The sequence below is a fragment of the Misgurnus anguillicaudatus genome, chromosome 5, assembly GCF_027580225.2.
Source record: "Misgurnus anguillicaudatus chromosome 5, ASM2758022v2, whole genome shotgun sequence".
Lineage (NCBI taxonomy): Eukaryota > Metazoa > Chordata > Actinopteri > Cypriniformes > Cobitidae > Misgurnus > Misgurnus anguillicaudatus.
The window spans coordinates 33646906-33661539 of NC_073341.2; the positions used below are offsets into that span (position 1 = coordinate 33646906).

Below are 14634 nucleotides of genomic sequence, written 5' to 3' on the forward strand. Positions count from 1 at the left end.
CCATCATCAGTAGAGTAGTAGATGGACACTATGCACTTTGACAGAAAGTACTGCGCGTTATTGCTCTGCATCTTGGTGAGCTCATTCATATAATCACTTTGACTGTCACATGAGGGCGGCGCTCCCTGTAACGCCCCGGTGACGCGATGAGGCTGGTCTTGGTCAAACCCACCAATGAAACGGGCCTTTTGGACTCCACCGGTGCCACACGCAGCGAAAGGGCGCCGGATCATTGCAACGCAAAGCGGCAGTCGCAATCAGCCGCAGGTGAGGGGGGGATGCAGCATCGACACCCGGGAGCTGTCCATCAGCACCACCATCACGCGGGAGCCCAGAGCAGCGCTGCCACCACACCGACCACCCCTCCGCCGCCCCTAAACCATCAGAACCAAGCCGGTCCATTCAACCAGTCCGACCTGCAATGGGGCGGTCAGACAGCAGCACCACCACCAGTGAAAAAACAGTCAAGTCTCGAGGACTGTTGTTGTAAACACTCCCTAACTCGCCAGCAGAGCACCACGCACGCGGAGAGGTTCGACTCCCCCCGCAACCAGTGTCGGGAGACGGGAAATCCGCGGCACGGCGCGTGGTGCGCTCACCATCTCTGCAGGAAGCATTCTTCGCGCGTTTGCGGATCGCATCCACAGCTGTCGCAGAACCCGCAGGCGAACCTGCAGCCGAGCGAGAACCCGCAGCTGCAGGTCCAGCAGCAGCGGCTGGTGAGGAGCAGCCTGCCCAGCTGCTGCGCGCGGGGATCCGGGGAGCTTCAAAGTCAGCAGCCGTGCGCGCTGCTGCTGCTGCAGCAGCAACAACAACAACAACAACAGCTGCAACAGGCGCGCGGAGCCCATACGGAATGGCAACGACGGTTCCTTGACAACGACAGCCAGAGATCAGGCGAGCGACAGTGCCGTCACGCCCGCGCGTTCACGCCTGATAGATGTCAGGGAGACTCGGTTTCACCGCGGAGTAAAAGCAGCCCGCTGTCATCCGACAGTCGCTTGGGGCTCGAGGAGAGTAAACGCAGACACGAAGGGCACAAGGTAAAATCGCACATGCTTACTAATAACTGTGCATAGACAGACTGCGTATACGTCACACGCAAATATGCACCGTTTATGCGCGCGCTCTGTGAAGTTGATGCTTAACAGGTGGCCAATTTTTAGCAATGTGCCCTAATGCGCAGGCATCGGCTCGCGAGAAGACGCGAGCTGTACTGTGAAGTCATGCTTGCCAAATCACTTGCCGTTTTAGCGCGTAATGTCGATATGATAGATGCATAGGGAGGGGTTTGCATGCTAGAGATTGTGTTTTTTTGTGTGTGTTAACATCTGAAGCATGAGAACAGTCGGGGAGTGCTTTCAACAGGCTGTACATGTTTCCCATAATGGCGTTTTGAGAGCTCTCATAGTACTGTAAGTCATCTCTGCATTCATTCATTTCTTCATTTATATCATGTGTCTCATGAAAATCTATCTATATATCTATCCATCTATTTTTCTTCTATCTGTCTGTCTGTCCATCTACGTATCATTTCTTTATTCATCTGTTGTGTCTCATCATTAATATGTAGTAGTATGTCTTAGTATGCATTAGAATTTGTATACTTTATTATCTGAGTCACACCTTACAAATGTTTTTTTATAGATCTGTCTGTCTGTCTGTCTATCACAAAGCATCTTTTGAAAATAAATTCCCAGAGAGAACCACAGGGCAGAAAAGGCAAATCACTTTCACTCATTCTTTAAGGAAGAGCCAATCCTGTTTTTGCCTCACTGTTCCATTTTCAGCCCATGTAAGCTGCGGGAAAACCCCCTTGAGTGACACTAACATGTACTTCAGGCCTGTTTTATTCATGGCGGGTTAGACTAGCCAGAGCGGAAAGACACTAGGAGCAGTTTAGTTCATATAGTACACAGCAGTGATGGGGGTTTGCTGCATCACCAGTCTCATCTCTTAAAATCCCCCATAATGCTTTATGTGGTTGGCTGCATTGAAAAAGTTTACAATGTGACATTTGCCTAATTTTAATTTATTGAATCGTTAACTAAACATACAGTTCAGAGTCTGCTGATGAGTGATTGCGGTAAGGAAAATAACCCCTGGAAGCGCATTTGTTTGTACAAGTCTCCCGAAAACCATATTTATGCAGAATTCTCACCACAGGGGGTGTAATTGTGTAAATATTTACACAGGGAGTTACACAGTGCAGCATCTGGATTGTGCATATGAGGTAAAGTGAGCACTGGGATGCGCCCTGGATGTTGCGGGGATGACTGGTTCGGTATGAGCGAGCAGGCATGCGGATGCTGTTTTTTTGCAGCTGCTGTTCTGCTTCTTAATCAAGTGTAATTTGTAGAGAGAATAATTGGTTGAGATCTCTTGTCTCTGTGTATATTTGAACTGAAACTGCCTAGGGCTATCAGCAATGCCTATGTCAGGCTGTGTCAAACCGTATTGCAGAGATGGTATATACAGATGACTATGAGTTCCTGTTTTTAGTTTCTTAGAGCAGTGGTTTTCAAACTTTTTTGGCGTGCAGACCACCTTGAGTACTGTGCATACCCCCTTGAGTACTGTGCATCCCCCCCTTGAGTACTGTGCATCCCCCCTTGAGTACTGTGCATCCCGGCGCGGACCCCCAAAGAAAATATTCTAAAACTTACAATTGTAATTAAACCAAACCTATTAAATTATACAATGTAGTGCTGTTGGTTAGCATCTTTTTTTTCTCCGAGCTTTAATTACACAGAATTCATGATAAATTAATGTCATAAAATCGGGGTCCCCTGGCACACTGGCCCCCAGTTTGATAACCACTGCATTAAAGCATTGCATTAGCAGCGTAACAGGTTGCAAGTTCAAACCAAAGGAACGCAGATACTGATAAAATGCATAGCTTTAAGTCACTTTGGATAAAAGCATCTGCCAAATTGATGCATGTAAATGTAAGATTATGTACTTATAGGCAGCATCTTGAGATATTAATATTAGGAGCTAAAAGAATAATTCATCCAGAAATAAAATTTCTGTCATCATTTAATCACAGTTTTATTATAAAGCCATGAATCGCTTTCTTTCTTGGAACAATAAAGGAGACGTTAGGCAGTATGTGCAAACTGATATCCTCAGTCCATTTACTGTAATTGCAAGGATTTTTTTACACAATAATCTCTTTTAAGTCTCTAGAGTTTCAGACATTTTCAGATCTTTACATAAAACTCAACTGAGACCTCCATTAAATGTCCAAAGATTTTATAAAAAAGCATTACTTTTGGAAATTGTGCAGGTCCGAACCAACATGATGACTAAGTTTACATTTATGTATTCGGTGGGTGAACACTTTTTTCCCCAAGCGACTTATATTTTATCAGTACAGTATGTGGATGTGTTCCCTGGGAATCGGACCTGCAACTTTGAAACATTCATTTCAGTCTTTTATGAGCGTATCTGTGCGTACATTTAAATGTGAAACATTAGTAAAACAATAGATTTGTACTTTTTTATAGAAAAGGTGAGTGATGTTTTTCAGTGCAAAACTACAATATTATTGTTGGCCATACTTGGCTAAACTTCTCCAGTATTTATCACAGAGGCGTAGCTAGAATTTTATTTTTGGGGGGTCCCATCTTAAAATGAGGGGGCAACTCTATATATAGTTTAACACCTATAAATAAAACAGCTTAGCACCTGTACACATTTAAAACAGCATATTTACTTCACCGTTTCAACAGAACATGAAGTAGACTCGGATAATATAGATGGCACATTTTCTTCTTCTCGGCCATTTTTCCGTGCTTTTTTGAAAAAGCGTAATATTGTACTTTGCGCGTCATCTGCCATTGTCACTGAATATTAATGAACTCTCATGCGAAGATGACAGCATAAGTAACGCACAACAAGACGTGACATGAGCTAATCCAATCAAGTTTGAAAACAGCTGTCAATCAGACTAAGAAATCAAGATTTTCTTATTTAATTTATTTTATTTTAAGCAATTGGAAATCTGAGGGGGCGGATATGTAAATGAGGGGGCCAAGGCCCACCCAGGCCCCCTCGTGGCTACGCCCCTGATTTATCAAGGTGTTCTCTTGCTGAGATATTGTGAGTACACTGTCAAAAAATAAAACAACCCACTGTCAATAGGGCAATATTGGTATGAAAGAGTGCATATTAGTACCTCAAAGGTACATATTGGTTCCAAATGTATACATATCTGTAACTGAATGGTACATATTATGACCTTTTTGAAGGGTTTTGCCCCAGTGACAGCTTGGGACCATCAAAGCGATAGTTCACCCAAAAATGAAAATAATGTCATTAATGACTCACCCTCATGTCGTTCCAAACTCGTAAGACCTCCGTTCATCTTCGTAATACAGTTTAAGATGTTTTATATTTAGTCTGAGAGCTTGTTGACCCTCCATTGAAAATCCACGTACGGTATACTGTCCATGTCCAGAAAGGTAATAAAAACATAATCAAAGTAGTCCATGTGACATCAGTGGGTCAGTTATAATGTGTTGAAGCATCGAAAATACATTTAGGTCCAAAAATAACAAAAATTAAGACTTTATTCAGCATTGTCTTCTCTTCTGGGTCTGTTGTGAACCGCGTGCACGAGACTGTAGTGACGCTGCTGACGTACGACGTGGCCAACTTGTTATCTGGTGCGCCCCAATTTTTTATTGTGTGTGCCCGAGTTTTTTTTTTTTTAAACTTTGCAAACATGTCTGAGGATAACATGTCAGCCGCGTCACTGCAGTGCACGCGGTTCACAACCAATGCGGAAGAGAAGACAATACTGAATAAAGTCGTAATTTTTGTTAATTTCGGGCCAAAATGTATTTTTGATGCTTCAACAAATTTAACTTGACCCACTGATGTCACATTTACAACTTTGATGATGTTTTTATTACCTTTCTGGACATGGACAGTATACCGCACATAGATTTTCAATGAAGGGTCAACAAGCTATTAGACTAAATATAAAACATCTTAAACAATTGTTTCCTGAAGATGAACGGAGGTCTTACGAGTTTGGAACGACATGAGGGTGAGTCATTAATGACATTATTTTCATTTTTGGTTAAATTAACCCTTTAATTGACCATTTTTCTGACAATGTGTATTAATAGGGCAGTGTTAGCCCAGACCTTAAATAAGCATAACCTCAAAACCTCTATAATATTCAGGGCTCAATTGAAAAAACATCATATAGTAAGAAAACCCTTAATTGTAAGTGATGGATTTCTTGTACCTGACTACAGGTCCCTACTAATGTGTGTGGCCCATTTTCATCTTGAATACTGTCCAGGCCTTGACGTGAGTGTTTGTTACATAGGTGAGGACTTCTGGGTGTAAATATCACATTTTGATCATGGAAAGCTAGCAGTTAGAAAGGAGAACGTTGAATAGCAGAATCTGTAATCAGCTTTCGGGTCGGCTGCAGACGTTTCATTACAGGGAGAAACCAGAAGAACGGAGTCTGATGGCATATCTGAATGAGTGCAAATTCAATGTCAAAATAGATTTGCTAAATTGGATTTGTACGGGCCAAAGAGAAGGGAATGGGAAAGCAGGGAAGGGTGACGTCTAAGGGCCCTTAAGCTTTGACGCACACAGAGGAGAATATTGGTCAATATAGAAAATTAGTGGAATGTGAAATTGTGAGGTTGGGAAAATAAAAGTGCTGTTGCAGGAAAGGTACTTAGTCTGTTGCATGGAAAAAGACACTATGTGGGATAGACGGAGATGAATAGATGTCCTTTAGTGACTAATATGCATTGGTGATATTATTCAAATGGTTATATTTTTAATTATTTTAATATCATTATCGTGGATCACAAGATGTTACAGGCCATAACAATCTAATATTTTGTGTGAAAAGTTTCTTTTGTAGTTGAAAATCATGATATCATGTTATCCTAACTAGTCAGTGTTAATTTTGTTACTGTCAGACTGTTACCAAAGTAGAGTAAAGGCCAAAGTATGGTCCACTTTTTACTCATATGCGTGGGTCCACGTACTGTGCACGCAAAGCAATTTTCGTCATCAGAAGAGTGAACGCGTACATGCAGATTTTTGCAATACCCGCGTACATCGTATGCATTGGTTGTGTACAGGAGAATGTAGTATGTAGCCCAGGAGATGCATTGCATTTTGTCGAGTGTATATGTACACGTACAAGCCAAATAAACTATACTCAGAGGTGGAAAGAGTACTAAAATATTGTACATAAGTAAAAGTAAAGTTACTTTAATAATATTTTACTTAAGTAAAAGTAAAGTTACTGGTCTAAAAATCTACTCAAGTAAAAGTAAAAAGTAAATCATTAAAAAGTTACTTTTTTTACAGCGGGAAGAGGTGGAGGATTCTAGTATAGTTCAAAAACGACAAGGGAATATAAATCTCAAACTAGTTGTTTTTAATTGTAGGAGCATCTTTACAATTAAAGTGCAATAATAAAAAGTTAATAAAATTAAAAGCTTTTTTAAACTAAGAAACATTTATGGAATTATTTAATGATTTTTACATGTGAGTTATGCACTTTTGAAGGTGGTCAGCAGCTAGTAAATGCAATCACTATAGTAAGGTTGTAATTGATGTATTGCTGGTAACATACATTATTTTATTAAACTATATATAGTTTAAATGAGCATATAATGAGATGAGTGCCATGGCTATATACTTTTGACACGTTTATTGTCTTCTAGCTTCCCTGACCACAGTACCTGATGTCAGACCTTTTTTCTTCTTTCTCATTCTCTCTCTCTCTCTCTCTCTCTCTCTCTCTCTCTCTCTCTCTCTCTCTCTCTCTCTCTCTCTCTCTCTCTCTGCTAGACTGCGGAGGATTATGCGCATGGTATTAAAAACGCGTCGTGCAAATGAACGGTAAAACCCCGGCCGGTCGGCAATTTCGTACTCGAGAGCATGAATCCTACCTTTCATAGGAATGAAACACTCGCTTCGCGTCAGTGGAAAGTGGTCGCTTAAATATGACCAGGGGTTTCTTTCATAAGGTTTGAACTGAGGCGGGTCTGCATTAGCGCGCGCCTGTCTCGTCCATCTCCATGGTTCTTTTTGCGCGTTCCCCCGCTCATCAATCAGCCGTTGCGCGTATTTATCACCTTGCTTTTTTTACAGATTTGAAAAACTACTCAAAAAAGTAAAAGTACACAAAAAAACTACTCAATTACAGTAACGTGAGTAAATGTAATTCGTTGCTTTCCACCTCTGACTATACTTTGCAAGGCTGTGCATTCGCCATATGAAAAAAACAGAGTACTCTGGGCTTAAAGGTTGTGTCTTTAAATTTCAGCAGCATCTAGTGGTGAGATTGTGAATTGCAACCAACAGCTCACCCCGCAATTTCAAAACGCATATGGTAGCCGCCTCAGGAAAACATTTCATTGCCCGAGACAATGTAGGGATGAAACACGCTCTGTAGAACAGTTTGTACGTTTAGGGTTAATGTAGAAACATGGCGGCGACTTCCATGTAAGGGCACCTTTAATACAATGCACCTTTAACAGTGTTGACAGTCATGTGTGTGTGTGTGTGTGTGTGTGTGTGTGTGTGTGTGTGTGTGTGAGAGAGAGAGAGAGAGAGAGAGAGAGAGAGAGAGAGAGAGAGAGAGTGTTGTGTATGACTGTCAGTTCTGTTACATACTGTCAACACTGTTACTCTACCTTGGTAACAAAGTTACAGTAACAGACAGGGACCCTTTAGTAAAAAAAACCCCAGCAAAACCACACACAACTATAGTATGTGCGAGAATATAGCTTTATTAAAATGCTATTGTTATCATTTATAAGTGTACTTTGACAGCAACACAAACTACATTTATACAAATATGCAATTATATATTATAGCCTGTATTTCTGCATCTGTAACTGTGTAGCTAATGGACTTCATCTTAATCTAATGTGACAAAGCTAATCGTCAGTATTTTTTGAGGATTATTAAATGTCTTTCTTGTATGTAAATAAAAGTCAGCTTTAAGAAAACAGCAGAGTATATTAACAAAAGTAAAAGTTGGTATGTATGGTTATGTTCTCAATGCAGGGTTTACACGGGTCCTTGAAATCATTGAAAGTTTGTGAATCTGGGGGGAAATTCTAGGCCCTGGGAAGTTTTAGAAAATATACATGCATAGATACAGGTCATTGAACGTGCATGAATCTATTTTATGCAAAAGCCATATTATTTCCTGTGTAGTGTAGGATAATATCATAAAAATTCTAGACTTTTTAAGCACATGTGCTAAACTGTTCGCTTTAAATGCTGATATCTTCTGTATGTTAATTTATACCAAAATTCTTTTTTGCATAATTGTGTTTGACACATGAAAACGTCTCGGGTTTTGTATGTAACTGTTGTTCCCTGAGAAGGGAACGAGACACTGTGTCTCCCTTGCCATACTTCCTGCCTCCCTGTAACTTCGTCTTTGGCAATATTTCAGATACCTATATACTTCCTGGTTTCCGCGTCACCCTGTCTTTGTCGTTAAGCCGGTGATGTGTACCCCGAGACTTTTTTATGTGTCTCACACAACTATGCAAAAATTGTTTGATTTTGATATACACATTCAGACGCACTTACCCCTGGAGGCGTCCCCAAAGTGTCACCGCAGTGACGCAGCGCGAGTTCCCTCGAAAGGGAACTGTTACAATGTGTCTCAAAAGGTAACACGATGGAACCTTGCTCTCACTTGAAATGTGTCCCAACATTTAGTCCTTGAATTTGAGGGTATTGGACCTGGAAAGTCCTTGAAAGGTCCTTGAATTTGATGTTAACTAAGGTGTGGGAACCCTGTGTCAGTAATACAGGTGTTTGATTGATTTAACACTCAAGCATTTAGTTAAGTAGGTTTTGTTAATTCAAATAATAAGTAGGGGCCTTTTTACAAAACAATGAATGTATTTAGCAGAGATATCTTTACCATGCTTCAAAACGCAACAATGTCATTTAAAGGTGCAATGTGTAAATTTTAGCGGCATCTAGTGGTGAGGTTGCGAATTGCAACCAACGGCTTAGTCCACAGCTCACCCCTCGCTTTTGCAAACACATAGAGAAGCTACGGTAGCCGCCACCGGACAAACATGTAATCGTCTGAGACAACTTAGTAAAAAAATTGTTTTTTAAAGGCTTCTGTAGAAAAATGGCTGCACAAAATGGCGACTTCCATGTAAGGGGACCCTAGATGTATGTAGATAAAAATGTCTCATTCTAAGGTAATGAAAACATAATGGTTCATTATGAAAGGTCTTTATACACCCCTGATAATGTAGTTTTGTATATTATTTTGCATTTCTGTCAAGAGATTCTTCTAAAAATTACACACTGCACCTTTAAACAATTGAAGTTACGTGATACCTAGAAATTAGTACATACTATTTAAATCAGCATACATACTATTTAAATCATCAGATGAGTTGGTGGTCAAAAAACTATACATTTTCACAGGCTTGTGAAGGGACCTGAAAGTGATGCGCAGGTTTTATTTTGGACTTTTCTTTTCCATTTGAAGACAGAAAGCTGTCTTACCGGGCATAGCTGTCTATCAATTGTGACATGTGTGTTAGTGTGCAAACGGATGGCGTATTATGGCTTACTCATAGTAAAAAAAAGTATATAACGTCATATAGTTTGTATGTATGTTGTTGTGATTCATATTTATACAGAATAAAACTTTTTTATTTTCTAAGCAACTGAGATGGTGCCCCCCGGGGGAGTTGGTGCCCTACGCAAACTGCGTACTCTGCGTATAGGGAGCGGCAGTAACAGAATTGACATTACATCAACTGTATGTCAACAATCGTGTTTTTTTTACTCTTTGAGTTCTATTTATGAAATGTGTCTGAGCCAAAGTTGATAGTTAAAGTAGTAAACATAACTGTGAACTCTCCTAGGCTATAAAAGAGCAATTTCCGAGCAATAAATCGTGTTTTAAACCTAGGAGAATGTCAATATTTCAAGTTATCATTCAGGAACAGATTTTAGCGCTGTACTTTAAAGTTCACAGAAAGAAACACTATGACACAAATGACTGCCGGTTCCCTCAGGCCCTGATAGAAAAAGGATCTCATTTTGGCAAGTGGCATACTGTTGGCATTGGAGAAAGTAAAAATTTTGACAGCAGCTTTGCTATGTACTGCAATCGAGCTCACTGGAGCTCTTTCATCTGAGACACAGTCAATAATTCGGTGCGGTTTCATTATGTCTATTGCTCCATTTGTATTTTAAAATAGCAGACACAGGTAATACAAGGACACCAGAAATATTACTTCCAACTGAATTAGCCTGTACTGTACTTCAGAGCCTTTTTTGTTTTTAGTACCCAGCAAGCAATTTTGTGTTTTAATGACAAACACAGCCCAGACGTCTAGGCTAAAACAAGGCAACATTTGGGCTGTCAGTAAAAATTTAGGACGTCTAACCATAGACGTTATTTTGGCAATAATTACCACATTCAAGGCTATTTTGGCTAGAAGTGGATTACTCATATCCGGACTGTATTGGGTCTATAGTAGACAGCGAAATTACGCTATTGCTTACTGGGTAACAAAAAAAAACATAAACTTTAAAATGAGCACTTGTTGCAACTTATTTGAAAAAATGATGGACATTTAGATTTTTTATATTGTGACCTCATAAAATAACCGGTTACGTAAATCTTTATCTTAGATCTGCTGAAGTAAATAGTGTAGATTTCAGAAGGCTTTGTCAGTACTGTCAGTACGTACACTCATCTTGCCACAAAACCCTGCATTTATAAATGTCTGCATTTATAATGTAATTATATAACAAAACATCCTTTAAATTCTAATTGTAGTGAACTGGCAGTGCTGTCAGCCTGTACATAAACTCCAGGACACAAAAGGCAATGCTAAAATCTATATCTTCTTGTTTCTGGCAGGTGAATGTGGATGCCAACAGAGTGAGCCATGCTGGATCGCGGCCTTCGCTGTCCCAAAGTGGCTCATATTATCCTCAGATAGCCATGAACAGCTGCAAGTACAATGGAGGTATAGTCAGACCACTCAGCAGTCTGGGGGCGTCCCGGAGGAACCTGGCCGAGCTGGACTCAGAAACGCAGCCTTTACAAACCCTACACACGTCTGGCCTGGAGGTGGTGGTGTCAAAAGGGAACAGAGACGACGCAAGTAAGCAGTCCACTGAGAATCTGGTGGGGCCGCGACCTTGCACCGCCCCACATAAGAAGAACAGGGACATCGGATATAAGCTCGGGCACCGGAGGGTGCTGTTCGAGAAACGCAAGCGCCTTAGTGACTACGCCCTGATTTTTGGGATGTTTGGGATTGTCGTAATGGTGACAGAGACCGAACTCTCCTGGGGAGTTTACACAAAGGTAAAAGTTCAGAGTTGGATGAGACTCACTGGAGGTGTCTGCCAAATTCACTTTGATTCAAGTTAGGGCAGCATGATATACACTGTAAAAAATTAATAGTTGGACCAATTAAAAAAATAACTTAAAAAAAGTAAAAAAAAAATTACTTAATTTTTTTACAAAGTATTTTTCAATTTTCTACCGAGCCCCTAAGATGACATTGGCGCAAAAAAATCTAAAGTTTAGTTTCATGTGCTCACACGAAGCCTTCATGTGCAGAATTTTTTTTTATTTAGTTTCATGTGCTCACGTGAAGCTATCGCCTGCGCACGTGAAATTATCGCTTTCACATGCGCACGCTATAGATTCACGTGCCACGCGATAGTTTCATGTGCGCACGCGAAACTAATCTTTATTTAATTTTTGCTCCATGTCCCCTTAGGGGCTCCGTACTTTTCAAACGTATAAGTTAACATTTTTTTTAAATGTTACTAATTTAAGTAATTTTTACGTTGATCCAACTTTTAATTTAATACAGTGTATTGCTATTATTCCAACATATTGCAATACACATATCCGAATGGTTTGCAATAACTAAATAATTTTAATACTTCAAAAAGTTAAGACTTGCACATAGCAAGTTATCACACACAGCAGATGCACATAGCAGAGAGACTGGCGAGATAGAGAGTAATCCTTTTTTTCCCAGAACGAATGTGAAACGTATTATGTTATATCATTTTCAATTTTATTTTATTCAAATAGATTTGAACTTTTAACATATTGTATACCGCCTAATTTAGCAAGTTATTGCATATAACATTTCCCTTTAATACCGTGGATCCCTAATTCAATTTAATTTCTATAAATTTGCTTTATTGCAATGCACCTTTACATTAAAGGGATAATTCACCCAAAAATTTAAATTTTGGCATCTTTACTCACCCTCATGTTGTTACAAACCTGTATAAAATTTCTTTGTTTTGATGAACACGAAGGAAGATATTTTGAGGAATGTTTGTAACCAAATCATTAATGAGTCCCATTCACTTCCATTGTATTCTTTTTTCCTGCTATGAAAGTGAATGGGGCTCATAATCGGTTTGGGGCTCAATATCTTCCTTCGTGTTCATCAGAAAAAATAAATTTATACAGGTTTGTAACAACATGAGAGCGAGAAAATGATGACAGAAATTTAATTTTTTTGTAAACTATACCCTTAAAGTCACAATGAAACTAAAATGAAAAACCTTTTTGGAATATTGTGGTATTTTTTTAATTCATATGCCCTCATAATCTCTTCCCCTCCTCAATACGATCTCTTTTTACTTCCAGTCATATAGTATGGCAGGTGGGTGGGGTCCAGAAAAAGATCGTATACGATTTGCAAATAGCAACGCGACCCAATTTTCAACAATCCAATCAATTCTCAATGGTCGAATTGAAGTCCAGTCCTACCTTTTATTTTCATTTCAGAAGCCGTTTCACTCTGATATACGTCACCAAGGGGAAATAAGACAATCGCTACTTCCATTTCATGGCGACTTTAAATACATAGTACTAAATAAAGTACAGACATAGGGGAAGAAAAAAGTTTTAAAGATATATAGAATACATTGTATTGCTGGATAAGATCAGGGCTTTGCTGTTTTATGAGAATAGTCCAGTAAAACAATGCAATGGATAACAAAATATTGCATGTTTCACTAGAAATTAGCTTTATACATCTTATTTCATCTTTAATGCTTTGATTCATACCATGCAATTACATTCTGCCGCAGTTTGAAGTCTGGGATTGATCTGTTTATGGCCATTTAAAGACACAACAGCATAAATTCATCTTTGACTTAATGGAAAGAGGCATCGGAGAGCATTAATCAGATCAGTGAGCGCCCCATAACACACTCTTACCAATTACACCGTCATTTTATATATAAGCATCTGCGCTCTTCTAATCCCCAGGTATTGATTCTATACAAAAGACCTGAATTGATCTGAACGAGATAATAAACATTGCACTTAATTATATTGTTAATAAATTATTTAAAATCCCTAATGACCTCAGCTATATTAAAAGCCTCAAATCAAAAAAGAAAATCAAGTTCAAGTTCAATTTTATTTGTATAGCACATTTACTAGGCTGGCCAATGTGCTTTACATAAACAGCAAGCCAAACAAAAGAGATAAGTGAGGACAATACAGTATGTGACCCTGGGCCACAAAAGTCAAGTCATAAGTATGCACGGGTTTATTTGTAGAAATAGTCGACAATACATGGTATGGGTCAAGATCATCATACCATCAAGTGTAAATATTTTGTACATTTTCAATGTAAATATTTAAAAATGTATTTATCATTAGTAAAATGTGTTCATGGGTCAATGACGTGACGTTAATTATTTTGTGTCCGTATGGATAAATTAAATGTAAAAGGGTTAACGTTTCAAAATAAATTTGCAGATACATACTCTAAAAAAAGCCTAAAATTTCTGGTTTTATTTCATTTTGAAAGAATATTTTGGGGATAATTGCAAAAATGTCAATGTGGTGTAACTGGTAGTACTTTTTAAAAAATAAAATATAAATATATTCTTTAAAAAATGTGCAATAAAATATAATCATCTAGTTTAGTGTAATATCATTTTTTAAGATTATTTAAAAAACAGAGCTGTTTTCAGCATATGTCAGGACAAATATTAAAAAAAAATTAATTTACATTTAGAAATAACTAATAAAATTATATTTAAAAAAATGTTTTAGTGATTCTGCTTGCATGCCATCAAGGTGGATAAAATATTAAATATTTCTCATTCTTTGGCACAATTGGCGCTTACACCATTTGACATTTTCAGGTCCATTCAGTCTTTTTTATTGCATAAAATTAACATAAATACACTGTGCATTGAAATAAACCTGCATGCATGCTTTTACAACAAGTTTTAAAACAAGTTTTTAAAAAAAGAATAATAATTTCTCATCTTGCCAAACCGTTTTTGTCACTGACCCTCATATGGAAAACTTTAAAAGCGAAAAAAGAAATGTTTCAAAAAGTTGTATCTTGGCCAAATACAGTCCTATCCTAACAAACCATACATCAATGGAAAGCTTATTTATTAAGGAGCTAAGTTATATAAAGATTTATATAGAAAACGAAGAATTTTAAAATCTATTCGTTTGTGGAAAAATTTAAGAAATCCAAAAAAAAAAGATTAAATCAACCACGTGCAAGGTTTTTAATCAGTGATAACGTCTCACTGTCTTTCATCTTTTCTAGTAAATTT

At 38.6% G+C, this 14634-nt stretch overlaps 1 protein-coding gene across 1 annotated transcript in view; it reads left to right on the forward strand.

The window, feature by feature from the left end:
• kcnn1b (potassium intermediate/small conductance calcium-activated channel, subfamily N, member 1b) overlaps positions 1-14634 on the forward strand; it is a 49090-nt gene continuing 34456 nt past the window's right edge. Inside the window, exons 1-2 of the mRNA XM_073868062.1 lie at positions 1-1043; positions 10922-11374. Of these exons, the coding sequence (XP_073724163.1) occupies positions 147-1043; positions 10922-11374 (1350 nt within the window). The 5' untranslated portion in view covers positions 1-146. The remainder of the gene's footprint in view (positions 1044-10921; positions 11375-14634) is intronic.